This window comes from Phyllostomus hastatus, unplaced genomic scaffold (assembly GCF_019186645.2).
Source record: "Phyllostomus hastatus isolate PE091 unplaced genomic scaffold, TTU_PhHast_1.1 phas_scaffold_78, whole genome shotgun sequence".
Lineage (NCBI taxonomy): Eukaryota > Metazoa > Chordata > Mammalia > Chiroptera > Phyllostomidae > Phyllostomus > Phyllostomus hastatus.
The window spans coordinates 105597761-105624461 of NW_025334041.1; the positions used below are offsets into that span (position 1 = coordinate 105597761).

At 53.9% G+C, this 26701-nt stretch overlaps 1 protein-coding gene across 1 annotated transcript in view; it reads right to left on the reverse strand.

Moving 5' to 3' along the window:
* Positions 1–570: 570 nt before the first annotated feature.
* PRKCE (protein kinase C epsilon) overlaps positions 571–26701 on the reverse strand; it is a 471868-nt gene continuing 445737 nt past the window's right edge. The window contains exons 14-15 of the mRNA XM_045827647.1: positions 23859–24005; positions 571–3408 (exon numbers count right to left, since the gene is read on the reverse strand). Coding sequence (XP_045683603.1) covers positions 3262–3408; positions 23859–24005 — 294 coding nt within the window. The 3' untranslated portion in view covers positions 571–3261. The remainder of the gene's footprint in view (positions 3409–23858; positions 24006–26701) is intronic.

Genomic DNA, 26701 nt, shown 5'->3' on the forward strand with positions numbered 1-26701 from the left:
ATGTACAAAAGGTGACAAGCTTCATCAGTGCCACCTTGCCACTCACAAGGAAGATAAAACTGTTCACAGGGGCTGAGAAATAAGATGTAACATTATTGTATTTATTAGGTTCTGAAACAATACACATTCACATCCTTTTGAATACAGTACATTTGGCACAATAATGTTTACAATGAAATAACACTAATGAATGGCAAGAGATTAAAATTACATCCAGAAAGGAAAAAAATGTACAAATAAAGCATCACAATACAAAATAAAAAACAAATCCCTAAAATTGAATACATTTTCTATTTAGCCAGAATTATTTTGCACATAATTTAAAAAGAGGTAATTTTTAAGCCTTCTTTTTTATTTAAAGCAAGAATGCATTTTTTCACCTTTGGAGGAAAATATGTTTCCACTTCACAAGGTTTCTCACTGCCATAATGAGAGAACACAGGAGGACAACTATCCTTCATATATTTTTTGGCTTTTTTTTCCACACTCTTTTTTTTTTTTGAGAGAGAGAGAGAGGGAGAGAGGGAGAGATAGAGAAGAGAGAGAGAGAGAGAGAGAGAGAGAGAGAGAGAGAGAGAGAGAGAGACATGGACCTGGACAGATTAGAAAGGATCAGTAGAAATGTAACAGTGTGTCTACTTCTAAACTCTTGTAAAAACTCAAATGAAACAATGAATACTCAAGGAACACACAAGCTTTTTTCTACAGACTACATGGGATTTGAATCGGCCAGTGTGAGAACTTATCAGCTCCAGCCCCAAGGAGGAGGTGTCCCAGCGAGCATGGAGCTTTGGGTGCGGACAAGGGTGTCTCTGGGCCAGGCAACCTGCTGACTGCCTTGCCTGGAGCTGCCGGCTGGAATGTGTTATTATTTGCCTTCCCAGCCAAAATGCCAGTTGTCCCGCTGGAAGGGCCCTACCCCGCCGACGTGGGAATACCACCCAGCCCTCGGACAAAGCCATGTGGCATGGCAGTGAGAGCTGGCTGGGATGTTCTCAGCTCATCCTGGTGAAGGAAGCGGAGAAACACAGAGAGCAGAAGTGACGCATGAGTATGACGGATGGGCAGTCTTGTCACGCCTTCCCCCAAAATGAGATGATGCCACCAGGAACATGTTTCTGTGCTTGTGCTCAACTCCAGAAGATAGTCTCTCCCCAGTATGTCAGGCTACCGAAGATAAATTAAATTACTCTACTGTTCTTCATCACTTCACTGGTATGCCAAACACACAAGCTGACGTAGCATAATATTGGAAATTATCATAAGAACAGATAATAATTACACCTGAGTTTTTAAAAAATAAAAACAAAAGAGAACTGAATGTCACCATTAGTAACAAAGGCTATGGCCAGCCAGGTGCAAACATGGACACCAACTCCCTACAGGCTCAAGCTGGTTCCCGTCCACACTTTGACACCTCCATCAAGAACATTCCTTTCTCTTCCCCATCTCTATCAGGGCACAATAGAGCACAGGAGAACGATATGTGAGATTTAATATAGCTTAATATATGTTTACATCTTTTAAAACAAACCAAAAGGCAATAAACAATACAAAGGAGACCCCCCTCCCGCAAAGAAACAAACACACCTTATCTCTCGGTAACTTGAACCAATACACATACAGAGTATTGCACCTGGACATTATTAGAATTATTCTTTCATAGACTAAAGTTTTATAGTATGCCTGAACATGCAGCAGTTGATACCTCTAAAGTCAATGAATTAATTCCACAGGCCTTGCAGCAAACACTATATACAAAAATCTCAAATGTACAAAAGGCAAAAAGCTTCAATAGTGCCACTTTGCCACTCACAAGTAGATATATTTAGGGGCAGCTGGGAAATCCACGTGCAACGGTTGGAATGGATTCCATTCCCTGCTGAAACAGTTCAGGAAAATAGATAATCCAATGACCTCCGGGAAACATGTACACAAAGCCACAGAGAACCCTTGGGAATCAGAGAATGTAACACTGTCAGCGTATCTACAGGAGGTAACATCGCATCAGTTAAATAGTGTCCACATGAGTTGCCTCTGCATGTCACACAGCAGCAAGCCTCCGAGTCCGTCCTGCCACACTGTCAGTTTCCGAGCAAGGTGCTGTTCAGTCTCGCCACACCCTCTGCGTAACCCATGTGTAACCTCAGTCTGCTTGCTCCAAAGGCAGACACTTCATAGTCAACGTTACATGTTTAATGTTCAAAACCACAACACAGTAGTACTACCATTTTGTAGAAGTGTGTAAAAAGAACACACTGCTGCAGAAAATAAATAGAGTTTATACCGGGAACTTAGGACGAAACTGGAAAGAGAATTTGGGAGCCGAGTTCTGCGGGAAACCTGGGGTCCTGGCCATCAGTGCGGTGGCCTCTGCGTCCAGCCGACCTTCAATCGTGAGGATCACTGCTTGTTTCCTTTCAATCCATCCAGCCCCCACGCGCCACTAATGCACTCAGAGCATAACCCTCGGACAACTGGTTTCTCGTTGCATATTAGCCCTTTAATATCAACCTATTAATAATGAAATTTATATCTCTTGGCCAATTAGCAAATTTGAGGATATATTTTTCAAATGTTTATAATAGAGTTCAAAGTCACATTTCTTTTTCTACAAGGAGTGACTTCTTCCACGAGATACATGCTTCCACGACTTCGGCATGCTCCACAGCCAAAACCAGGGCAAGCAAGAATGAGCCATTCCAGGCAAACCCAACACAGGCAGCCAGCCCGTGCATCTCCCGCTCTCCGTCCTTTGCAGGCACGCCTCGCGGGTGCCCACCCTCGTGCGGAAGAAGCACAGTCTCTTCTCCTGGACAGGAGGGCAGAGGGGTGGCGGGTGAGGGGACTGGAGGGATGAGAAGCGAGAGTTGCTGGAACTCTATGTCCGACAGCACAGCCTGAGTCTTGTTTGCTTTTTAAGTTTTCCTTTGCAGTCACAGAACTGAGGTCGCGTCACTGCCGGCAGCCCCCGAGAAGTGGAAACAGGCTTGCCCAGGCCGAACCCAGCGCCATGTCCAGCTGACTGCTGACCCAACCGGATTCTGCTCCAGTGGTGAGTCAGGAGCCAAGACTGCCTTCTGGTCACCAGGCAGAAGGAAGGAGGAGCTGGCTTGGGTGAGGGGACACAATAAATAGAGTGGACAGGGACGGGGGCTCCGGGGAGGAAAAGTAGTTCAAGACCCTCTGAGCCTCTGGAAAACAGCAATCTTCTCAGGGTCCCTTCTTGCAGCATCACCGAACTCCACCTGGCGGGACCTCTCAGGGCATCAGGTCCTCCCCAAAGTAGGAGAAGCCTTTGAATTCCTCCTGGTTGATCTGCTTCACAATCGCTTCGTCCACAAGCGTGAGTATTGGCTCTTCTCGGGTAAAGTCTTGGTCAAAGTTATTGACGTCTCTTTTGGTTTTCTGTGGAGAAAAGAGAAAGCACTGACTCCAGGCTGACCTGGCTCCCCAGGGCCCCCCACAGGGAGTGAGCAGCGCGCTGCCCAGCCTCTCGCCAAAGCAGGCCGCTAGCTACCGACAGCAGACACAGAGCTGTTCCAATGAGGTCATGACGGATGGCCCCGGGACCAGGAGGTGACAGAGGGCTTGGGCAGGAACCAATGAGCTCCGGTGAGAAGGAAGGAGGGGCGAGAGGTGTGATGGAAAAGCAGGGAAGCGGGTTCCCACGGACGGTGTGTGCGGCGTGTGGGCGTGTCCGGGAGCCTGGGGCGCAGGGCTCCCGCCTCCCACTCCCCTCAGGCATCTGCCCTGGCCCTCCGGCTCCCTCCAGACCTCCCTCCCTGGGACCCAGGGAGCAGACTCCCACCTGCCTCCCACCGCGTCTCTAGGGCCCTCTCTGACCCGCAGGCAGACCCCATAACCTTGCTGTGCCTGCCCCATACGACACCCTCCCTACGGTAGGCAAATAGGCAGGGGTGGGGATGTCGTCTGGAAAACCTGCCTGGATCTCCATCTGCTCTCACCATGACCTCGGTTTTGTGCCCCCACATTATTTCTGTTCTCACACTCAACACTCTAGTTTGCAGTGAACTGTTTATGCTTCTCCTCGGCCAACAGCTCCTCAGAAGCAGGGACCTCATTCAACCTTGGGTTCCCAGCCGTGAACACGTGCTGAGTAACTGAACATGAAGGTAAACCCACCCCTAACTGCCCAGCTCAGAAGGTCCCACCCCGACTTGGAGGCTCAGGTTCCCAAAGTAGGGCTCATGGCAATCGAACAAACCATGGCTTGGGGAGAAAACCAGGATGTGTAAGCCCTGTAGGGGCTCGCGGCTGAGTCAGGAGTCAGTATTCCCATCTGGAACTTCTACAATGGTTAGATAAACTGGCACTGAGAAGTGGGGGCTTGGCTGAGGCTTGAAGACTGAGTTTCAATCGTGTTGGTAGAGATGGGAGAAAGGCACCTTGTTAGGAAGAAAGATGGGCCATGGGCAGGGGCAGGAACATGAAAGACATAAACACAGGACAGTGGGTTTGCTGAGCTGCCTGGGGCAGAGTCCAGCGTGAGGGTGGCAGGAGGTCAGAATGGAGTCCGACTGTGGAGGCCTTCAGTGCCAGGTCTCCTGCCCCCTACGGTATACAGCCCAGTGCTGAGAAGCTTGAAAGGCCTCTGGCAATTCTTTCTCATACACAGCTTAACTGGTGCTACCCAGGGTTAGTGACCTGGATGATGGGTAAGTTTTGTGGAAAGATTAGCATTATTATCTATAGGAGCAATAATATTAATAGATGCTATGTTCTGTGGAAGCCAGTAACTGAAAAGGTGTTAGTAAGTCGTCCATGCAACAAGTGGTTTTGAGATAAAGCTTTGTCTTGTACCCCTTTCTTGCATGTTAGCCATGCTCCTCGGCACAGTGCAGGCTCTGAGACATCCCCGAGTCCAGAGACCCAGCTGCCGTTTTCAGGCCACGCTTCCCCAGACTTGGCATAATTTTTTTTGTCCTGAATAATTTATTACTATTTCTCCCTGAAGCAGAGTTCTGCAGAACCTGGTGTGGGGTGTTCGCTGTTTACAAAGCACCTCTGCATTTGTTTGCTCATTGACCCTTGGAATGGGCTATGATCATCCTGAGTGTGCAGGTGAGGAAAGGCGGTTCACAGAGGCTTGCTGACTTGCCAGAGTCACCCGGCCAGGTAAGGGCAGAGCCAGCCTCCAAGCCAGGTGCCAGCAGGGTGCCTGACATGATGCGGGGTGTCTGGGAGGCTGGACACCGGAGAAGTGGGAAGACCCAACAAGGGTCAAACTCAATCAGGAGATGTTTGGGGAAGGCTACAATGCAGCCAGGAAGGCTTGCCAGGAGGCTGGCATGGTGGCACAGGGCTGCGGGGCCAGGAGACAGGGCACAATGCAGAGTGGGTGAGCTCAGCAGGGGAGTCTGTTTTCAAACGGCCCAGCCTGAGATCAGAATCAGATGCACAGCACGAATCCGGGATGAGATAATCTTCCCGAACCCATCAGTGCAGCTCGGCCTCTTCTCCCTGGGCTTGAGCTACACAGCAGGCAGGTCTCGGAGACCTGGGACGGGAGGCAGAACGGAGAGGCAGAAAACCCGAGGGATGGAAACAGGCCCTGCAGCTGAGGGGAGTACGTGCCGCCTGTGACCTGGCACAGCCTCGTGCTACGTCATCTCTAGCAGGAGGCCTGGCCCCCGGCATGCGGGCTATCTGCTTTCCATCTCCACTGCGCACAGAGCAAGAGGAAAACGGGGGGCCTGCATGGAGACTGCCTTCAAAGGAGAACATCCAGGCCCATCCCCACAGTGTCGCAAGTCAGTCATGGGAAGACGGCACCTGGGGAAGGTGTGCTGACGCCTCTCCTGCAGATCTCTTTCGAAGGAGGGCTTACAGGGTGCGGGTTTGCGAAGATGAGTGGAATGAGTCCAGCAGGAGGAGTGGGGAGGGGAGGAGAAGGTGGCCGTGACTCAGGGGACACTGGGGGTCATCCCAGAAGGTGACCATGGGACATCCTCCGTGGGGGCTGGAGGGCCAGGAGCTGGTGAAGAAGAGGGGCCGTGGCCCAGGGCAGGAGGAAAACTCAGCACAGCAGCAGCAAGCGCTGCCCAGGCCTCCCGTGCTTTCCGGGGCAGGGCCGCCGCTCTGCCAGCTCACGGTCCCTGGTCAGTGAGGGCAGGGGTGCGCACAGAGAACCTCGTGGACCTGCCAGGCCTCTGCTGTGGGCTCTGCCAGATCATTGACTTGTCTGTGCTTCTCTCAGTCACTGGTGTCTATTGGTCTCGGAAACTGGTTTGTTTCCTGAGCATGGTGTCAGGCTGAGACCCCACATTGTGTGCGAACATCACAGCCCGCCAATCAGGTACCGGGAATTGGTCTCAGACAACCCAGCTGGGAACCTCCTTCCCTGAGGACCTCTAGCTCCCTGGCGGGCTGGCTTGGGGGGCCGTCTAGCTCAGTTCTGGGCTTTCCGGGCGTCTCAGATCATCGGCGGTACGTGAGTGAGCGTGCCACTCCTTAAGAGCTCTGCAGGAAAACACACTTGACTCACCCAGCCCCTATGCGCCCGGGCCCTGTTTCCCCAGACATCTTAGGTGCATGTCAGTCACTCACTTCCAGTTCAAGTAGCCAGCGTCCCCACTGTGTGCAATGCCTGCTAATTAACCATGGAGACTTGGGAAGTTTTCCAAAGCACTTATCTCTGGGAAACACCACTGCCTCTTAGTAACATGTATGCAGCATGGCAACCCCACACTTGGGGAGGACTGGGGATTGCATCCTTCACTCATCAGTTTTATTCTTTGAAAAGCTGCTGCCTCCCTCACAGGCATAAGAGTTGACTCCAAGGTTCCAATGGACAAACTCCTGGAGAGAGCCCAGTTCACCCAGCTCCCCGGTCACCCCAGATGCCTGCCATGTCTAAGGCAGACTCTTAGCCCACACTGCAGCCTGAGAGGTGACACTGGGACACTCGGAACCCTCGAACTCTTCAGATGTTATCTCCTCCATGAAGTCATCCCCCATCCCTTGGCCCACACGGGTGGGGCGCAGTGAGCTGCACGGAGGGAGCCAAAGAGCACCGGCTGACCTCTCACCCTGTACTGTCCCTTCCTGGTTAGATGACGTTGCTCTTCCAGCCTTGGTCTTTTTATCTGTACAAGGCAGGTGGCAAGAGTGGCCTGAATGAGATGCCAAACATTGGGTGCCTTGGTGACCCCTTATCCCACGGCAAGTGCTCCATAAATGTGAGTTCCAACTCTGCCTCCGAGTCGTAGCGCTTGTGCGCCTTGGGCAGGTGCCACGCACAGCTTGGCCGTGTCACCCAGCGCAGACCCTGTGCTCCGCCCGTCAAGGCTGTGAGCTTCTTGGAGGCGGGGACTGGGTCTTACATTCCTCTGCACACCCCCAAATCCTGAGCTAGTGCTGAGCTGGGGCCTGCCTGGACATTCAAGGGCTTCCCCCAGGGGTTGGGTTTCCTGGGAAAAGCCCCAGGTTCTTATACATGTTTCTAAGGCCCTTTAGCACCTTGTCCTGCCTGTCGGCCCGGCTTCCTCTCTCACAAAGTTCCCTGGACTCGTGGGCTTGCTCCTGCCTCCAAGCCTCTGCACAGTGAGTCCTCTGCCTGGAACACTCTCTCTGCTCCTTGTCACGGAGTGGACTTCGCTCACCTTTTGTGTCTCAGCTTAGAGGCCCTTCCTTGTCCCTGTAGGCCTCTTACGGATGTCAGTGATGGCCCCTAACCCTTAACACAGCACCCAGCACCCTGGATTCCCTTCTCTTCTCAACTAATCTGTGAGGGACTTGGGGGCAGGGACCGGGCTGAACTCACCCTTCCATCCCCAGCCTAGTGCAATGCCTGGCACATAGTGAGTGCTCAGTGAATGTCTACTAAAAACATGAATGAATGCATCTCTCTTGCTGCCACTTCATCTAGAGCCAGCAATGTGATCTAGGTTCAGAACTGGTGGCAGCTGCCCTGCCAGAGGGGTTTCCATTTGGGGAAGAATGGATGGAGTGAGGAGAAGGCCGAGGTCTGATTCTCGAAGGGCCCAGAGGAGCAGGCCCGGCTAATGGGGTCTCTTCCCCTGGCAACAGTCACCCGGGCACTTGGACTCCCTGACTGCTGCTGGTACAAGACAGAAACGAGTCCAACCAGGGTTTGGGGAAACAGCACCATGACAGATGGCTGAAGGGGAGTTCAGGGAGTTGGTGGGTGTGTCCCTAATCCTCGAGCTTGGGGTTAACGGGAAAATGACATTCCTACTCTGTTTGGCATCCCTGCAGAAATGAAGTCTTGGCTGTGAGAGGTCTAGGGGTGACCTTGGTGAAAGGGCACACTGCTGGAGTCTGCAGTGGGGAAGCGAAGTAGAACTCGTGGAAACTGAGTTACAGGCACTCCAGTTCCTTCCGCGAAATTGCATCTGAGGAGCGAAGCCCTGAGCTCATCTGATAAATCACTCAGAGGCCACCAGGTGCCAGGGGCTCAGCTGGGTGTGGCAGTGCTGGGAGCCCAGCACGTACTCCCTCTGGGGCTGGTATCATTCTCTACCAGCGCTCACTGTGCTGAAGCCAGAAGCACAAGCTTTCAGAGGAGCCAGCGATGCCTGCTTCTGTCTCCACTTGTCACTGGGAGAGCAACAGGTGACTGTTATGAAGCATCAAGAAAACTCTCTGATCTTATGGGCTGGGGCATGGGGCCAGCTTTCATGTGGCCACCTTGGGGGTCCCTGCTCACCTCTCCACCTCGGCTAGGCATGACAGCAAGCACATAGGTAGGGTGACCCCAAGCCAGGGGTGCCCTGCCCAGAATTGTGACTGTCTCCACACGGTCCCAAAACTCGAGCTTTCCTCGACACCCCATGTCAGGTTCCAACTCCCTCTTGAGTCTCCCCTGACGCCAGCCTCATGCCCATCTCACCCTCTTCCCGGCCCCCGTGGTGCTCCCTGGACCGTGCGCTTGGTCCCTCCATCTGGCAGTTTATGTGTCCTGATACCCTCTCACCCAACAGACTCTCAACATGCATTTCCTGAAAATAACTGTATTCACTGGGACAGTCAAGCCCAAAACTGCTCCTAGCTTTGAAATGTCAATAGTCTTATCTAAGCTTGACTATCTTTTTAAAAGATTCTAGAAGGAAAGGCAAGAATTTCAACAGTCAGGATGCTTGCGCAACAGCAGTTACTTAAAACTTGGCCACACAGTGTCTTGACTGGCTGGAAGGCTGGGTTGGAACCCAATTTCCAAGGTAACTGCCACTTACCTAGACATTTCTTTAAATATCACCCTCTACCGCCACCCCCTTTTAATTTTGTCCACCAGGAGCTGGGCACACATTGCGCTTCCTTTGTAGAAGACAGGGCAGAATGCAGCGCTCGTGTGGCCCGGGCGCCCGGGCAGCCTCTCATAGCACCGGTCGTGCCCCATGCCCTCCAGGGTTCCCTGCCGTGTTTCACCCATCGCCTTCCTAGAATGCGGTGGCCAGGGCCGGCGGATCCACTCTCATCTCTGGTCTGAGCAACACCACATTCTGTGCCATGACCTCTCCTTGGTGGAAACCCTCAAGTTAAACTGATAGCTAAGATAGTACCAATGTGTTATCATCCTTCCTTAAGTAGCTGTCATAAATCGAAGTGTGACCAATCCAAGCTAACCCTGTGACAGGTCGGACGGTGTCCCCCAAACAGATCTGTTGGAACCCTAATTCCTGGGACTGCAGAAAGTAACCTTAAGTTACTTTCAAAGTAACTTGAAAGTCTTCAAGTCTTTGCAGAGGTAATCCAATTGAGATGCGGTCACTGGGGTGGGCCTTAATCCCATGTGACCAGTGTCCCTGCAAGAAAGGGGAAACTTGGACACAGAGACAGACATGCTCAGAGTGGAGGTCATGTGAGAGCCACAGACAGGGTAACACCATCACAGACCAAGGGACATCTGGGGCTGCCAGGAGCTGAAAGGAGAAAAAGGATCCTTCCCCTGCAGGTCTTCAAAAGTGCAAGATCCCACTGACACCTTGAGCTGAGACTTCCGGCCTCCCCAAGGGTGAGACAATATAATTCTGTCATCTCGTGCCCCCAGGCTGCGGCACTCATTGTGGGGACTTCGGAAACTAATACATACTCCTAGTTTTCCAAGACTGCCTTTTCAAATCCCAGTGTAATCCTTTATATTTGACCTTGATTCTTGTTGGTATTTATTTCTAGCCTGCCAAGATCACCACAAATAATGATTCTATAATTTTCCTCTCTGAATCTCAGTTAATTTACTAAAAAGTGGGAAAATAAATACACCTAGGCTGCTGAGGGTTATTAGGAGGGCCTCAAAGGAAGGCGCACTGGAACTCCAAAGCACCATGCGAACGTCAGGACACTCTGGTCGTCCTCCTGCCTGCTGCACCTGCAGCTTTTGATCATCCTGAAATGTCATTGGCACGCCCCCCATTTCTCTTCGTAGAGGTGTATCGGAACAGTGTGCAAGACCGGTCAGGCTCCGAGCCCTTCCCAGAGCCCCTCACCAGCCGTGGTCACTTTTTCCATCTCGTTCAGGAGGACGGCATCGGAGCCTCACACTAGATCTCCCAGGCTTTAAATGCAGCCTGGCTGAATGGGTGGCACAGCTCTCCCATGTGTGACCTCTGCTGTATTTGGTAAAGCTGCTTCCACCTCTCAGGGGAGGAGAAATCAAGACCCCTTTGCTTTTTAAGCACCGACGATTAGCTTCATGGCACTGAAAAATGGGAAGCCACTTGCTTCTTGGCCACTCCCAGTCCGAAGGAGGGTGGTGGCCTACATTGCGGGTACATGGGGGTGAGGAGCCACCAAGCCCCAGGCAGTGGCTTGAACGCCCCACCCCCCAGCCTGGCCTGCTGCCTCCTGTCCAAGCCACTCCTGTGGGAAAAAGCTGCTTCACTCCTGAGGCGGTCAGTGCAGAGAAAAATATTTTAAAACTGGTCCGAGTCCACTGGACCTCAGACCACCAAGCATTCTGAATAGACAACCACACCTGGATTCTGTCCCATCAGCTGTCTGAGGGAATGCAATCATCTCCCTTCTCAGCTCGTCCTCGCTTTATTGCTGGGCATTAAAAAACACATTTATTTCTACAACTTCTGTTTGAACAGCTACTTTGGAAACTCCTCTTAGCTAACACTACCCTCCCTCTCACACGCAGCAAATACTCCAGCGGTCACAGGAGCTCGGCGGGTTACGACGTGTCCTGTGAATCAGCCGTCCATAGGGGTATGTGGAGCCGGCCCTCGGACCTGCATCACAGCAGAGAGTGCGATCCCCAGCGGCAAGAAGTTGTTACCCAACTTCAAAAACGTGTCACAATGCTTTTTAAACAAAACTTCAGGGCGACGGCCCAAAAGCTGGTCGGAAGGCAGTGCCAGTTTGGAAACCCCTGCCCCCAGAGGGACAGGGACCACCATCCCTGTCTGCCCCTGGCACAGCGGGAGCTCATCAAGGTGATTCTCAAAGCCACTCCTGCCTCTAACTTCCACGGCTCAATCACTTTCTGTAAAAGTAAAGCATTTTCAGCAAGCCTTCTTAACCTGGCTTCCTGCTCCTAAAGCAGAGGCAGCGCATTTTCCGGGCAGGGCCAGGTGGTCCATATTCCGGGCTCTGCACGCCCCAGGGTCTCTGTCACAAGCACCCCGCTCTGCCGTGAGGCACAAAGACAGCCGCAGACAAGACGGAGGCGAGGGAGCGTGGCTGCGTTCCAACAGCACTTACTTGACGGACAGTGACTTTCCAACTTGCTATCGTGTTCACGTGTCACCAAGGGTCTCTTCAACCATTTGAAAAACATGCAATAACTGTCTCAGTTCGAGCGCTGCACAAAAAAAGGCAGCAGGCTGGGTGGGGGCGGAAGGCCGGGGTTGGCCAACCCCTGCCCTAGGTAATGGGCTTCCCGGAACCTTGTGAAATGCAGCCCAGTGTGCCGAGTGTCTGCATGAATTTGGATTTTCCTGGAGAGAGTTCGCTGTATCAGATTCTCAAAGGGCTGGGGTGGGGGGTGACTTCACTGCTAAGTTAGGAACCACAGGTTTAAAAGTTTCCCCTCCAATAAAACCTGAATTCCTCAGTGCCACGGTAACTGTCTCTGAGTATCCACTTAGAGGACAAAGCCCCGAGAGGCGATTCCAGGACCTGAGATGCCCCCTTCTGCTGAAATCCCTCCAACCACAGAGGGGCGGGGGCAGCCCCAGGCACTCCCTGCAGCCACTTGTTGCTGGGTCAGCAGGAAGGCCGAGGTGTCCCTCTGGAACGGCTGGGTAAAGTCGCTCAGATGCAGACTGTGTGCCGAGGGCTCTTTCGGGGCTCTTAAAAGAGGGATCTTTTAAGACCAGCTGAAGCCATTTATCTCAAAGCTGTAGCTACACAGACACAGTATTTCTCCATTCCTTTCAGAGAAGGAGGTCCTTCTGGGTATTTCTGAAGTGCTTGTAATACCTGCCTCCTCAAATCCTCCTCGGCCTGCCCTGGTCCACACGTACTGGACTCTGAAATACGGTAACAGAAGTATGAAGCATACACTCCGGCCAAGAGTCATCCCGGGTTCACAGTTCTGGATGAGTGCTCATCACCTGGACAGCGAACCTCTGGCCCCTGACGCCATTCAGCGGGGAACTTAGAAATGGCCTGAAGGTGTCTCTAAGTGCCCCCTCATGAGGCAGGTGGCGTCTCGGGGCGAATGATGCCTGCTGCACGTTCCCTGGCTAGTGGTGTCCAAGCCACAGCTGGTCCTCGCCAGCTCCCAGTTAACCACATTGGACCCTGCTGGTCCCCAGAGGATGGCAGGGAGCAATAGCTTTTCTCACACAGGTGACCACCACCCTCCAAGACCAGAAGCGAGAGCAAAGGAGGGTCCATTTCCCCCTCAAAAGCAGCAAAGGAGCCCTAAAACCATTCCTGAGGCCACTAACAAGGAGGGTCTCATGCTGCTAGGAGGGACAGGAAGGCCCCTTCCTGGGGAGCCACCCCCCAGCCAGGCCGGCCTCCTCCTGCACCTCCATGGCCCGTGCCGCTCTTTCCTGGTACTTCCCGTAACTGGAACTAAGTGACAACTCACTCAGGAACTGTTCCGCCTGCCAGGCAAGGAGCTCCTTCTGCTGGGTGTCTGTTTTGTGCTTCTAGTGCCAGCACAGTGCTTGGTGCAGCCTCGGTTTCTTCATGTGGAAAATGTACTAAGGGTCCCAGATGGAGACGTCTCCTAAGTGCTTTACCTGCCTGCCTCATTTAACCTCACACGCCACCCTCCCGGGAGGCCGCAGCCACCGCTGCTGAGATCGGTAAACAGCCTGCCCAAGATGCACACCAGCCAGAGGCAGAGCCAGGAACGAACCCAGCTTGTTCGGACCCCGCAGCCCTTGTCCCCGGCATGTGCCGTCCTGCCTCCTGCTGTGAGGCGTCCACGCACTCACATGTGCCTCTGGAGGGCTGGACGGCTGCTGCCCGTGGGGCTGTGGCTGTGTGACAAAGGCGTAAACACACAGCTGCCTCCCACCCTGTACCCCTCGCCGTGCATGGGGCCACCATCCCCACGACACCTTGTGGGGTCATTTCTTAGACATCGGGGTGAAGAAAGGCATCACCCTTCAAAATTTCACATCACAGGCAACAGCAGGAAATACATTTTATATATGACCTAGCACACAGCACCTCCTGGTACCACCCCCATGGAAGATTCAGCAAGTATGTACTGCCTTTATGTGATGTGTTCTGTGTTCTAGTCTAATATTCTATCCCACCCCACCCTACCCCATCCCATCTCACCCCATCCCATCCGTCATTACGAGATTTTTTGCATCTGGCCCACTAAATTGATTTTACAGCCCACTGTTGTGTAGACCCCAGAGTGGGGTGAGGGGGCACCCAGTCGCAGAGCCTGGGACTGAGAGAGTGTTGGAAGCCCAGTGGACTCCCAGGAACAAAAGCCTGAGGAGGAGATGGTGCCCCGCCTGCCGCGGCTCGCCTGAGGCCCGAGCTCCGAGCCTGGCTGCACAGCAAGCTGGCCCCGCACGGCCACAGCGGACGTGCTGCTGCAGGATCTGCGCCAGGAGCTGCAGCTGAAAGAGGGGAGGCCCACAGTGGCACCGTGGCCCCGCGCTGCTTCTAACCATGGGGCCCTCTCTCATTTATCGTCTGCTTTTCAAAGCAGTGTCTTTACTGGGAGCTGTCGGGCTCAGCTTTCCAGGGATAACTGTTGGTGCCCAAAGAAAAAGCTTTCCCATCTGGTTCTGGCAAAATCCCTGTTGCTCCACTCACTAATCTATTCCCTCCTTACTTATGAAAGTGCTCTAGATAGAGATCCGTTCTTTTGGCCGGGGTTCATTACTGCTCTGCCTGCTGGCTTTGAAACAGGAGCTGTAGACACTCTAGCATATGTCTCTCAAGTCAAGATGAGGTGACCCCCCTCCTTTTACCATTTGGTAACATCAGGGTTCCTAATGCAGGGTCTCGTCACCCCTAAATTCCCAGGCACATACTGGAATCAGTCTGGGGCCATAAGAGGTGAGAAGAGAATTTAGAGATGGGACAAAGAGAGAAACATTCTCTAGAAAAACACTGTAGATCTACACAATTCATTCCTTCCACAAACACAGACCGAATTCCTACTATGAGCCAGGAGCTGTTGCTGAGGATGCAGCTCTGAGTATAACAGATAAAAAGCCCTCCCCCCAACCAATTAACCAGGTCTTGCTGACTGATGTGGTGATGGGCACAGGGGGATTCTCTCTCACTCGGGTACACACTTAAATTTTCCATAATATCAAGTTAAAAACATAGATCTCAAACCTGAAGCACAGGACGCTGCGTGAAAGGGGCCTGGCACAAAAGCCTGCCCATGACGTGGCTCCACAGACATGACCCTCTAGGGGAGGTGAACCTACTGCGGTGACGGAGAGCAGACGAGGGGCCGCCCAAGGCACAGGGCACCGTGTGGGGGCTAGAGACACCCCATCTACTCACTGCTCATCGCAGCACACTGTACACCTGAAATGAGTAGGCTTTATTCTGTGTGAATGTTATTATAGCAATGTTGATTTTAAAAACCCTCGATCCCTGTCCTCACGGAGCATGTTTAAATGGAGTGGCTGTGGCTGGCAGTTATCTCAGGGACTGAGTGCGGTCTCATTTTCAGGAAGGGAGCAGAGAAGTTCAGTGACTTGCTCAGGATCTCACAGGTACTAACAGCAGGGATGAGCACCCAGCTCTGCCCAACCTTTTCCTCTGAGCTCACTGCCTGTGATGCAGGTCGGGGCTAAGTTCTGGAACCCCACGATTTTGGGTGACTATTCTGAAGCATTGGGTGGAACACCCCCACCCCAGGTCTCTGCGTGAGCGCAGCCCACATCTGCCGTGCCCTCCAGGAAGACCTCCTGTTATTGCTGAACCAGCTGGGAGCCAGCAGCTGCGGGCAGAGGAGGGAGTCCGCCAGATGCCCAAGTCAAGGTCTTCTTTATTTTGTAAGTCATTCCAGTCGATAAGCTCACTCTGGCTTATCTTCTCATCTCTCTACTTAAGGCAAGAGACATATTTCCCTGTCCTGGCGGTTGTCTACCCTCCTCCACACCTAGCTGGGCTCACAAGCCTGAAATACTCCACTCACACCCAGGCTCTGCGCACTAAGGACACCCCTCTGCAGCCGGGGTAGATCCCAGGAAGGACGAGCCAGAATAGCACGGAGGCTCGGTGGCTGCAGGCTCACGGGCCAGGTCTTCTCACTTTGGAAAGACTAAAGTTGATGTGGAAACTTACTGAATCTTCACAAACCTACTGTGTGTCTGTCAAATCACAGAATTCCAAAATGACACCTGAGTGTTGAGTTTAGGCCAAATCCAATGGTCACCATCCGCTACCCCAGCACACACTATGGGGAGTGCACAGGGCACCAGTCTCCCCACGTGCAAACTTGGGTTTCCAAGAGCATCTTTCCTCTAGGACAGAGGCGGCCCTGCAGAGTCAAGGTCCTGCACTGGAGGCTGGTGTGGGTGGGGGAACCAATCAGCTCGCAGAATGTCCCTTGGTGCCTGCAGCCTTCGAAGAGCAAACTCTGGTTTCGAGGAGACAAGACCGAGCCCCTCCAAGGGGAAGGTTTAATGTTCCTTCTGCTTCTACCTTGATGTGTGTTACTGAGCCTCTGACCACTGCCCCACCACCTCTGGCCGCCAGACCACTCTTTGGCTTTCTCTGCAGAAGTGGGCAGGAGGGCACTGGTCAAGTGTCCCCTCCTGGACAGGACCTCCTACAGGACGGCAGGTGGGAAGAGGCTCCTGTGACACATAGAGGCCCTGCCTCCCAGCTTGTGTGTGTGGGGGGGAGCTCTTCTTCATGCCATCTCTTCCCCTCTGTCCATTACTGAACTGCAAGACTCCCCTCTCAAAGTCAAGCCCTGGGTTTTACCCTGTGGCCTAGTATTTCTGTTACAGCATCTCGTCCCACCACCTACACTCCTCACGATGGTGACATTAAGGTGATGACAGGGGATTCTCATCTTCCTATGTCAACTGCCCTCTCTGGGGCTTCAGGGAGAGCACAAAGTACATCCTCAATAAATACCCATCAAAAAGAGCTGATCCGAATCCTGCCTTTCTCTTTCTCAAGCCTTTGCCCAGGTCGTCCTCTCTTCCGAACCCTTCCTGGCTTCCTCTGCCAAGACCCAGCTAGTGCAGCGAACCTCTCCTGACTGCCCCCGCTTCCCCATCCTTCCATTGGGCACGGCCCAGGAGGTCCCATGTGCCCAGGGAGGTGCCACCTCAAGTGGCAGTGGTACAGGGAAGAGATTAAATTCAGTCACACTAGTTCGATGAACCCATGAAGGCAAATCCCAACAGCTATCAAGTCATAAGTGAACCCCTCCGGGGCTTACAGAAATGCCGAGCCCAGGGCTCAAAGTCTTGCCTCCACCCCCTCTGCATGATGAGGGGAGAGGAGAACTAAAGTGCAGGCAGCCCCTCTCCCCAGGCTGCAGGAAGGCTCCTGCAAAAAGAATTCTGAGGTGAAGAAATCTCTGTCAAAGGGCTCACTTGAGGCCACTCAGCTCAGAAATTCTTGGGAACCTGCCATGCTAGCACGGTGCCTCAGCGACGGTGGCCACCATTTCAGGGCGGGGCACCGAGGGGCACAGACAGCTACGCACAGCAGAAACACTGCTGAGCACGACGGCGGAGAGAGGAAAGGTAGTGCGCAAGTTCAAAGGATAATGGGGGGTAAGACCATGTGAGAAACTGGGGTGCTATTTCAAGGCTCAAAACAGAGAGAATTCTGGCATCCGGGGTGATCTCACAGGGTCTTGCATCGCCGCCCTTCCTCTGGTGTTCTCTCGTCTCAGAACTAAGCCCAGAAGGCTCTCTGGCAGAGTCTGAATTACGTTTTGTTTTTTGTTTTTGTTTTTTGCCAGCATTCGGATGCCTTTCTGTCCTGGGACGATTTCTTCCAGAACTGCGCAGTGTCATCCTTCATCTGAACTCCTGGTCCCCCCTCCGCTCTGGAGCAGGACAGCCTCCCTGGGCTTAGACCCGCACCATCCCCGTCACTGTCAGCACCACGCCGCGCTCACTGCACACCAAGGACAGCCTAGTCCGCTCACACAATCCAGTGTGGCAGACACTACCATTCCCACTCTGCGGGCCAGCGGACGGAGGCTCAGGGAGATGGGGTGACTCTCCCAAGATCCTATAGCCCGAACTGGAACCTCAGTGCATCTGACTCTATAGCCCAGCCTCCGAACCTCACACTGCCTCCTGCGATCCTTAAGTCTTGATTCTGGGAGTCTTGGGATGAGAGGAAAAGGGGCTTTAACAGGCTGGGGTGGGGACTGGTGAATGGAGAGAGGAAATAATTCAGTGAGCAAGGCATCCTGGGCTTGTTCGCTAGTCCTGTTTATGACACTCTGAGCTGGTGTTCTCGTCCCCATTTTAAAGGTAAGGAGGGTGGGGGGCTCAAGGAGGCCAGACGTCTGGGCTGAAGGGAATTTGCAGGTTTGAGTGGTGCTCCTGTGACAGCAATTTTATTTAACCCCAGTCTCTTCGAGGTCAAAGCCAGTACCATGTCCACTATACCAAACCGCCACCTGGGCCAACTACCAAAACTAGCTTCCTGGACTTCTCCCACACCCTCCAGCCCTGGGCCAGAGTCCTCGCTCCTTGAGGGGCCTTGCAGCCTCTTGCAGGCTGAAGGCGCTCACTGCAGCATGGACAGCTCGGGGGGATGTCCTGACTGCCAGGCCGTAGGAGTCATTTGCTCCCTGCTTTTGCTCTGCTGGGTAGGTGACGAGGACAGAGTCTAAGGATCACCCGGGCTCTGTCCTATGGTCCACACCATCAGGCGGCCCCTGGCCCGGCGGGCTGACTGCAGGGGAGGGGCTGCCCCTTCAGCAGGGCTCCTCCTCAGACCACGAGTCGGTGAGGGTGTGCGGGTCTCAAGCCCACTTCCCAGTGTTCTCCCAGCACAGCCCGGTCATGCAGGAGCATGCAGGAAAGGCCTCCCTGGGCGTCCCGCCATGCAGTGTTGATGGCCGGATGGAAACGGATTATGAGGTCGGAAGGGGCCTCCATGTCACCGGGCCTGAGGGCTCACCTACCTGGAGAGACTCCCCTCTCTGGAGGCCTTACCTTAAAGAGGGACATTCACACTGAAGCAAACTTGAAAAGAGAGAACACGTACACAAAGAGAAGTTTACTTGGCCAGCATTTTCCCTCGTTGCCTTTGGCTTTCACTGAGGACTGCTAGGTTTCTGGGGACACAGATCTCTCCTGGCCTCCCCCCTTTGTCGGTGCCAAGGCCCTGGGAGCCATAACCTCAGAGCCTAATGCTTTTTTTGTGGGGGTGGGGAGAGGGGAGGTTAGGAGGAATATGCAGGAGGGAAGCTGGGAGTGAGTAAAATACTTTGGAGATCTGCAAGGTCAGAGGACGTGTCCCCAGCCACACCGAACACATCACTTCTGCCCTCTATGGTCCCATGGACACAAACCCACCAGCGACACAAAAGCTCAATGTGCTTCTTTCACTGGCGACATGATGGTGCTGTCGTCTTGGACCCAAATCCCCAGTGAGACAGACCAATGAATTCGAGGCTTGGAGCTTTTTTCCAGCATCAGAGACCTTGGCTCCAGCCTTGCTGGCTTTTCTGTTCCCTCACTCACGGCTGGGTGCCCGCTCCCCACTGCGTGTGTCCTTGCTCTAGAGCCAGATACCCCAGAAAACCCGTGTGAGTGCCCGATAGCACCAAGTCTTCGGTTTCGTGTGGACGGCGCATTGCTCGCATGTCAGTTGAGCGTAGGGGCGCACAGGAGGAGGACAAGAAGGATGTGAAGGAGGGAGAATGGATAACGGAGCTGGGAGGATGAGCGAGAGGAAACTCTCCACGTGGAGACAGAGGCCACGGAAACTGCTGTGGGTGGGGGCCCGTGCAAAGGAGCGTAAGTAACCCTGAAGGCGGGAAGCCCAGGGGAACTAGTGACAGCCAGGGAGTCAGGGCAGGGGTTAGACAGTGAGGCTCAGGCACCCGGGCGCTTAGCAACCATCCCAAGAAGGCAAAGGCCCGGAGGGGACAGCAGCCAGTGGAGGTATGTGACAGAAGCTGACTGGAGGCCGAATTCCAGCTGTGGATCTGGACAATCTCCTCGGTGCTCTTTGGATGGGGCGGCCCTGGGGAAGGACAGAATCGGGCCTGGGAACTGCTCTCCTGCCACATCCCCAGCCCCCATGGGGGTGACCCCGGGACACCAGCCTCCGGCGGCACCAGACTGGGCAGAGCACAGGCTCAGAGTGCCCCCCAGAAGGTTCTGCCGAGGAGGAGGATTTGTGTCATGGGCATGGACAGGAGCCCTGGAACACATGCCACTGTTCTCAAGGCTTAGACCGGACGACTTGACCTTCACCAGCCTCACCACCACCACCGACCATCAGGCAAAACCAGTTCCTTCCTGAATCAGACAGACACCCCACCTCGGCTTCAGCACGGCCAGCTGGGTGGGAGGACAGTAGCTATTCAGCAGGTTTCTGGGACTGCAGCGTTCTGGTGTGATGTCAGTGGGCATGGGGAGGGGCGAGTGGAGCTGGCCCAGGACACCGCAGACCCGCGCTCCCTCCCAGGCCCCAGGCCCTCGCCCGGATGCCCTGAGAGCTTCCGCCTGCTGAGAGCAGCAGGGTCTGTGCGCCTGGTTTCCCGGTCTGCTACACACGTGCGCTGCGTCTCGAGGCCACCACCACACTGCAAGGCTGGGGATGGTCGCTGACACTTGTGCCTCCCCTCAGCCTCCTTCTCACCGTGTCTTTCTTTTGACCTGGAGTCCGCCCCTAAGATCCAAGAGCCTCACTGTCCCTGGCTGCTTGAAACCAACTCTCTGGCTACTTCCTCCCAAGGTCAGCCTCCAAACCAGCTTCCCTTCATTCCCTCTGTCAAAACCTCTCTCTCCCAGCTCTCCCTGGAAGGCACCTGATGTGGCTTCAAGCCTGTGACACTGAAAGCCTGTCTTGTGACAGAACTCCCTGTCCCATGAAGGGAAGGTGACTTCTATGACCTCTGCTTCCTAGTGTCTCTCCAATGGCCAAAGACAGAGGCCTATCTTGCCTGAGGGTAAGGCTGACCCTATGTTTGGGGCACAGAGCCGTCCTCACAGCTGGTTTCCAAGCCAGGCTCCCACCCACTCCCCCAGGGGCTAATCCTCAGGGGGGCTGGAGACGGGTGAAGGCTTATAAAAACTTCTGTGAGATTTCACGTGGGTCCTGCCAGACCCTGAGATGAGACGTACAGTACATTCAGCACTGCGGAGGGCTTTCATCGACTCAAAATTCACTTCCGCTGGACACGAGCCCTCCGATGGCTGAGGCTGCTGCCGTTAACACGTTTCAGAAAAGAGCTTTCGACTTAGGGGTGGATTTGGGACACGTTTCCAACCTGCTAACTAGATGAGGACTATCCTGTTCTTCCCCAATTTCGATATTTTTCCAAAGAGAAATCTCTAGTCTGAAGGATATAAATGTGATCACGTATTTAAATAATTTACGTCTTTAAAGATCTGTAGCCGAGAACTCTGTGAGGATCAGCATGATCTGGCTCCAAATGTGACCGGACACACCGTGCTGCACAACGTCAGGTTTCCTCCTGTCCTCCCGGCAGGTGCTCTAATTCTCCCCTCCGGACTGAACTCAAGTCAGCCGAGCACGTACCCTCTGCCCTCACCCCCAACAGTGGCGGCCTGTGGGGGGTGAGCAGGAACACGCATGGGGGCGGGGGGGGGGGGGGACTTCCAAGGCAGTGATGAAATCAGGCGCCAGGATGGCTAAGACGGTTGGAAATTGGTGGGAGCTCCTGGACAGCCCCCGCCCTTTGTCACTGCCATCCTGTCAGGGGACAGTAAGGCCTCTGAGCCCACCTGAGCCCCTCAGCAAAGGAGCATGCAGAGTTTTGCCCTCTGCTCCCAGGGGGTGTGGCGTTCTCTGGAGGTACATGGAAGGAAGCAAGCATAGGCCCCTTGTACTGCAGGCGGAGATGCGAGGCCCACCCGACCCTCAGGTGGTCCTGACCTGCTAACCCGGAGATGGACTTCTATGGCTGGTACCCAAGGGCCCCCTCACATCCCTGCCCACAGGAGCACCTGCGCTCCTGGCCAAGGACAGCTGTACGGCACCCTGCCTGTCTAGGCCAGGCGAGGCCTGCAAAGTAGTGGATCAGGCCACGGGCTTGGCCTCCGGAGTCATTCCTCACTCTTTCCCCTTCCTCTGTGCCAGGTTCCTTCCCACCCCTCTGGGCCACAGAAGCCTCACACCTGTTCTTCACACCTTTCCCTCACTCTGGGGAAGCCAGGCACTGCTGCCAGTGTCACTCCTCTGAGGTCTGCACTTTCCCTGGCTTAGAGTTTAGACCAGAGGGTGGAAGCCCCATGAGGAACCCCAGTGCTGCTAGGGCCTTGGGAAGGGCTTCGGGGGCCACAGCTGCTCGGACTCCTGAAGTCTCAGAGCACTCTCCTCTGCTGGATCCGTGCCATGCTCTGCCACCTCTGTGATGTCAGTGAGAGACTCTGCCCCCTGAATCCATAACGGCTTGCTTCCATGGCGCCTCTCAGCAAAGACCTGCTGCCTGCCTCTGCCCTACCCCAGGCCCGCTCTCCCCTTCCCAGCCCTTGTGGATGGTCCCCTGGGGCTTGTCCCCGTCCTCTCCACCCTGCATGCCACAGGAAGGAGCCACTCCTCCAGCCTTGCCCCAGCCCTCCGCAAGCTTAACATTAAGTCGTTTTGTTGACCTGAAGTTCAGATTGAGGTTTAATTCGCTTTGTAGACCTGTGCTGGATGATCAGTTCTAGATCTTGTACTGGGTTCCTGTTTGTTGGGCCTGGATTCTTTACTTAGCTCTACTACCCAATTTCTTTTGGGTTGACTCACTTGGATTAACCCTAAATTAACATGTCACCCTCAGATCAGCACTCTGGTTTCTCCTCCTCCTCAGCCTGGTCTTTGGTTTCCTACTTCCCCTCAGTTTGTCAGGGGGAGAGCTAATCTTGTCCTTGAAGGCCACCTGCACAGACCCTGGGCGGTGGGGGTGGGGGAGCGGTGGGGGGGGGGGGGAGCGGTGGGCAGCCTTCAGCAGGCTGGTGTGTACGGTGAGCCCTGCCTTGGCACAGCAGGCCCCAGAGCTGTGGGGCCAACAGGCAGGGGTGGCGGAAATGTTAACCGGGAAGGAAGGTGAACCTAAACTTAGCCCGTTCCAAGCTGTGTGCTGGCCAGTGAAAAGTCTTCAAACCAAAGAAGAAAGCACGTGGAGAATGGTGACAGGATGGAGTGTCCAGGGACAGTGGACCCACCCTGCAATGAGCCCCACTGAGGCCTGGACCATGCCCTCGGCTCAGAGCCACCTGCCCCCAAATGGAACACTGGGAAGCAAGGCAGTGTCAATATCGCTCCTCGGAAAACCTGATTATAACGGAATTCCTCTCTGATGATCCGCAAAGCACAGGAGGGTCGCTTGTGTGCCTGACAGTGAAGGGGACAGGCCGCCTGGCACTGTGGGGCGGCTGGGGGCTGGCTGGGGCTCTGCCCAGTGAAGTCCGGTATCCCACACCCTCTTCACTCCCTGTAAGCACGCCTGCTGTCCACCCACGTTTTCAGCCTCATCCTGCTAAAAGCCAGAGAATTAAGAGGCCCGCTTCCCACCACACACACGTTCTTGCTAACTTTAAGGAGAGCCACGCCAGCCCTGTCCCCTTCCAGCAGGTCACTGCTGGGCATGACCTTTGCTCTGGGTCAAGCCCCGACTCAAGGGTTCTATTCCTCTTTCCAACTTCTGGGCTTCAAACACCATCTACGGCGCCCCCTCCACTGGCACCGCCCTAACAGGCCGCAGAGCCTGGAAGGAAGGGAGTGCTGACGCTGGAGGGAAGTCCGAAGGGAGAGCCGGTGGGAGAAGGGACAGGAGGTCTCTGGCGTGGCCTCAGGAACTGGCCACCCCCCCATGAGTTCCCATGGGACAGTTCTCAAATGTCAGCCACTGAGTCACAGCTTCGTGCTCTGTGCTAGTTCCGCACAATGGCTGTGAAATACTGAGCTGATATTTTTCTTTAAATTGACTCATTGAGAAAACAAACCTATTTATAAAGAAACCTTCTATTGTTACCACACACAGAGAACTAGGACCAGTTGCCATTTTTGATCAAAATAAACAAGTGCATCTGTAGTAAAGTGAAAAGGGCTCTTCAGTGTCCCGCAGCAGTCGCACCTGGTTATGGCTGGGGGCCGGCAGGTTTCTACAGTGAGCTCCTGGGGCCACACACACAGCTTTTTAGCGAGCGTCCTGGCTGCCTCACCACTTGTCATTCTGGTTGTACGTGTGCCCAGCCCAGCTCCCCTGCACGGTACCCAGGCCCCGCCGCGCTGTGGGAGGGGCTCTAGGCCCTACTTACAATTCGAGGTTTGAAGGGCGGCTTGATCTTCTTCTGCTCCAGGAGCACCCAGTCGATCTCCTTGAAGAACGGGTGCTGCTTGATGGCATCCTCCCCATTCTGTGCTGCCACACAGCCCAGGCGCTTGTGGGGGTTCTTGGTCATGAACTGCGGGGACGAGGACATAGAGAGAATTAGCAACAAAGGCCCGACAGGCACAGGCTGTGAGGGGAAGATGGAAGCCAGCCAAGGTGATGTCTTTGGGATGCTGCCCGAGCCTGCGTGCTGTGTGTTCAGGGTCTTCACCCTTCAGGGTGTATTGTTAACTCTTACACAGCCCTTACTGTGTGCCAACGACCATCTAAGCAGAGTGTGGTGTGTGTGTGTGTGTGTGTGTGTGTAAATTCATTGCAGCCAGCTGCAACCCTCTGAGCCACTTCTACTATCCCTGTTTTCTAAGTGAGGTAGTTGAGGCACAGAGAGGTTAATTAAGTTGGCCGAGGTCAAACAGCCAGCCAAGTACCCAGTTTGGTTTGGAAACTCAAGTTCTTACCAACTCCCTTATTGCCCTCAGATTCTCAAGCCTTCTCCTCGGGGAACTGAGGTCCGATGAACCCACTTACACGGAGAAGTCAGCAGTCCGTTCTGAGGCACGAGAAGAGGATCAGACTCTTATTCATATTGGGGTAAACGATCAAAGGTGCCTCCTGGCCCTTTCCCTTTTCCGGACCTGGGTGCTCCTACTTTTTAAAGATTTGAATTTGTAATCTCTAGCACAAAATACACATGTAGATAAAAATATTTTGAAAAAACAAGAAAAAGAAAGTCTTACTTCTCAGCGCTTGCCCGTAAAAACCACATTGATGACTTTTTTTTACATTTTTTGGCTGGTGTCTTATGACCCAACACACCCACGGGAACTCATTCCTATTAAATGAGTCAGTCCTGACAGCAAATGTTAATTTAAATGAGCAGATATGTAACAACATAACCTTGGGGGGAAAAACAGTGCTAGTAGGTAGAAATATTTTTCATACTCACCCAAAATAATGGTAGGGATATGGGTGTGCATGTGTTGGAGACAAAGTGTTACATTTCATAGGGAGAAGGCTGAGTCTGTATTTAACAAAGGAACTTTAGAGGACTAACTATAAGCCAAAGGAATAAATCTATAATGGTGGAATTTTAGGCTTCATCAGCAAGAAAGACTGGAAGAGCCTCCTACTGTCTGTTGCCTGGTGCCCCTGAAACCGAAGCACATGGGTACAGACCAAATGCTACTGGAGGGGTGGGAGCCTCAGGTGAGAGTGTAACGGGGTGGGGGGTAGCTGTGAGTTAGGAACAGTACCGACGCACGTCACCTTTCTAATCAGAGTCAGCTGAGGCCCCCTGCTCAGGCACCTCCGGTGGTTTCCGATCTCCTGCAGGCTGAAGGCCATGCTCCTCACTTTGGCGACAGAAATTTCTTGGTCTGAGCCTAGTCTAGCTTGATGGCCTTTTGCATCCTTTGTCCCTTGGTCAGATGCTCTTCTCCAGTGCCCATGCATCCTCTAGGAACCAGCCAAAATGCTGCCTCCTCTGGGAAGCCTCCCCAGATGCCCTCCTCTGTGGGGACTGGGACCTCTTATTTCTTGTGTATTTAAATTATAATTTGTCTGAACATCTCCTTCCCTTGGTAAGTTCCATGACACGGGATCAGTCCTATGTTCCCAGCACCAGGCTTTGTGCCTGGCTGCTCTTGAGCACACAAATGACTGATGGGGGCGGGGCTGAAGGTGGGGCCTGGTGCACCGTGGGGAGGGTGGGAGGCAGCAGGGCTGCCTCTGATAGTGGTGGAGGCTGTGCACAGTGTAACCCTGCAACGCAGTGGCCTTCTCTAGAGCTCTGTGCCACCTTCACAAGGCGGCAGCCCTCAGAGACGCAGCTCGGTGGCCAGAGTCATGGAAAACCTGGCCTGGCCCTGGAATCAAGCGACAATGTGAGGAAGTGAAGGGTCCCAAGGCCAAGGGAGGAGAAGCCTGTTCCTTACTTCCTCAGCTCTTCCTGCCCTCCCACTCGGGGAGGAGACGGATCGGGGCTGCAGAGAAGCCCACAGGTTTTAACGCCTCAGGAAGCTGCCCCTGAGCCGGAGGAGGCTCTTCTCAGAAGGAGGGTACCTTTTCCCAGGCACTTCACCGTCACCAGCTGTGGACACGGACACGGTCTCTAGCTTCTGAATGTCTGTAGGTCAAAGTTCCTCAACCTCTGTGCTAATGACATTTTGGACCAGATACTTCTTAGTCTCGGGGGCCTTCCTGTGCGCTCTAGGAGGTTTAGCAGCATCCCTGCGCCCTACACACTAGCTACTCATAGCGCCCCCTGCTCCAAGTTGCGACACTAAGAATATCTCCAGATACTGACACGGCTCTGGGTCACCCAAAATGAAAGGACTCTGTCGGGCGGCTGGCAGGAGGCCCCCAGGAAGGTGCGCCAGGCTGGCGTTCAGAGCCTGGGCTGAGTGGCCGGCTCTGCTGGGCTGGGGCTCCGACTGCCTTGGGTGCTACAGGGTTCTCCTTAGCCAGCACCTGGCGCAGGGCCTGCCACATACTAGATGCTCAATAATACATGTTGAATAGATGAGTGAATAAACATGCTCTGTTTGGCTCCTTCACTGATCTTACTCCAGTTGTGATCACATATGGATGCATTTCTTAGGTATTGCCCACTTCCTCCCGCCGGGCTGTGCCCTCTCCTGGAAGGGACGACAGCCGCTGTGCTCACCAGCACTCACTTTGCACCTAGTGTAGTGCTTGGCGCTCTGGGGCACTCAACCAACAGCAGTTCCGTATGGACTGAATTAGTTAGTGGAAGGAAAGACGGAGGGA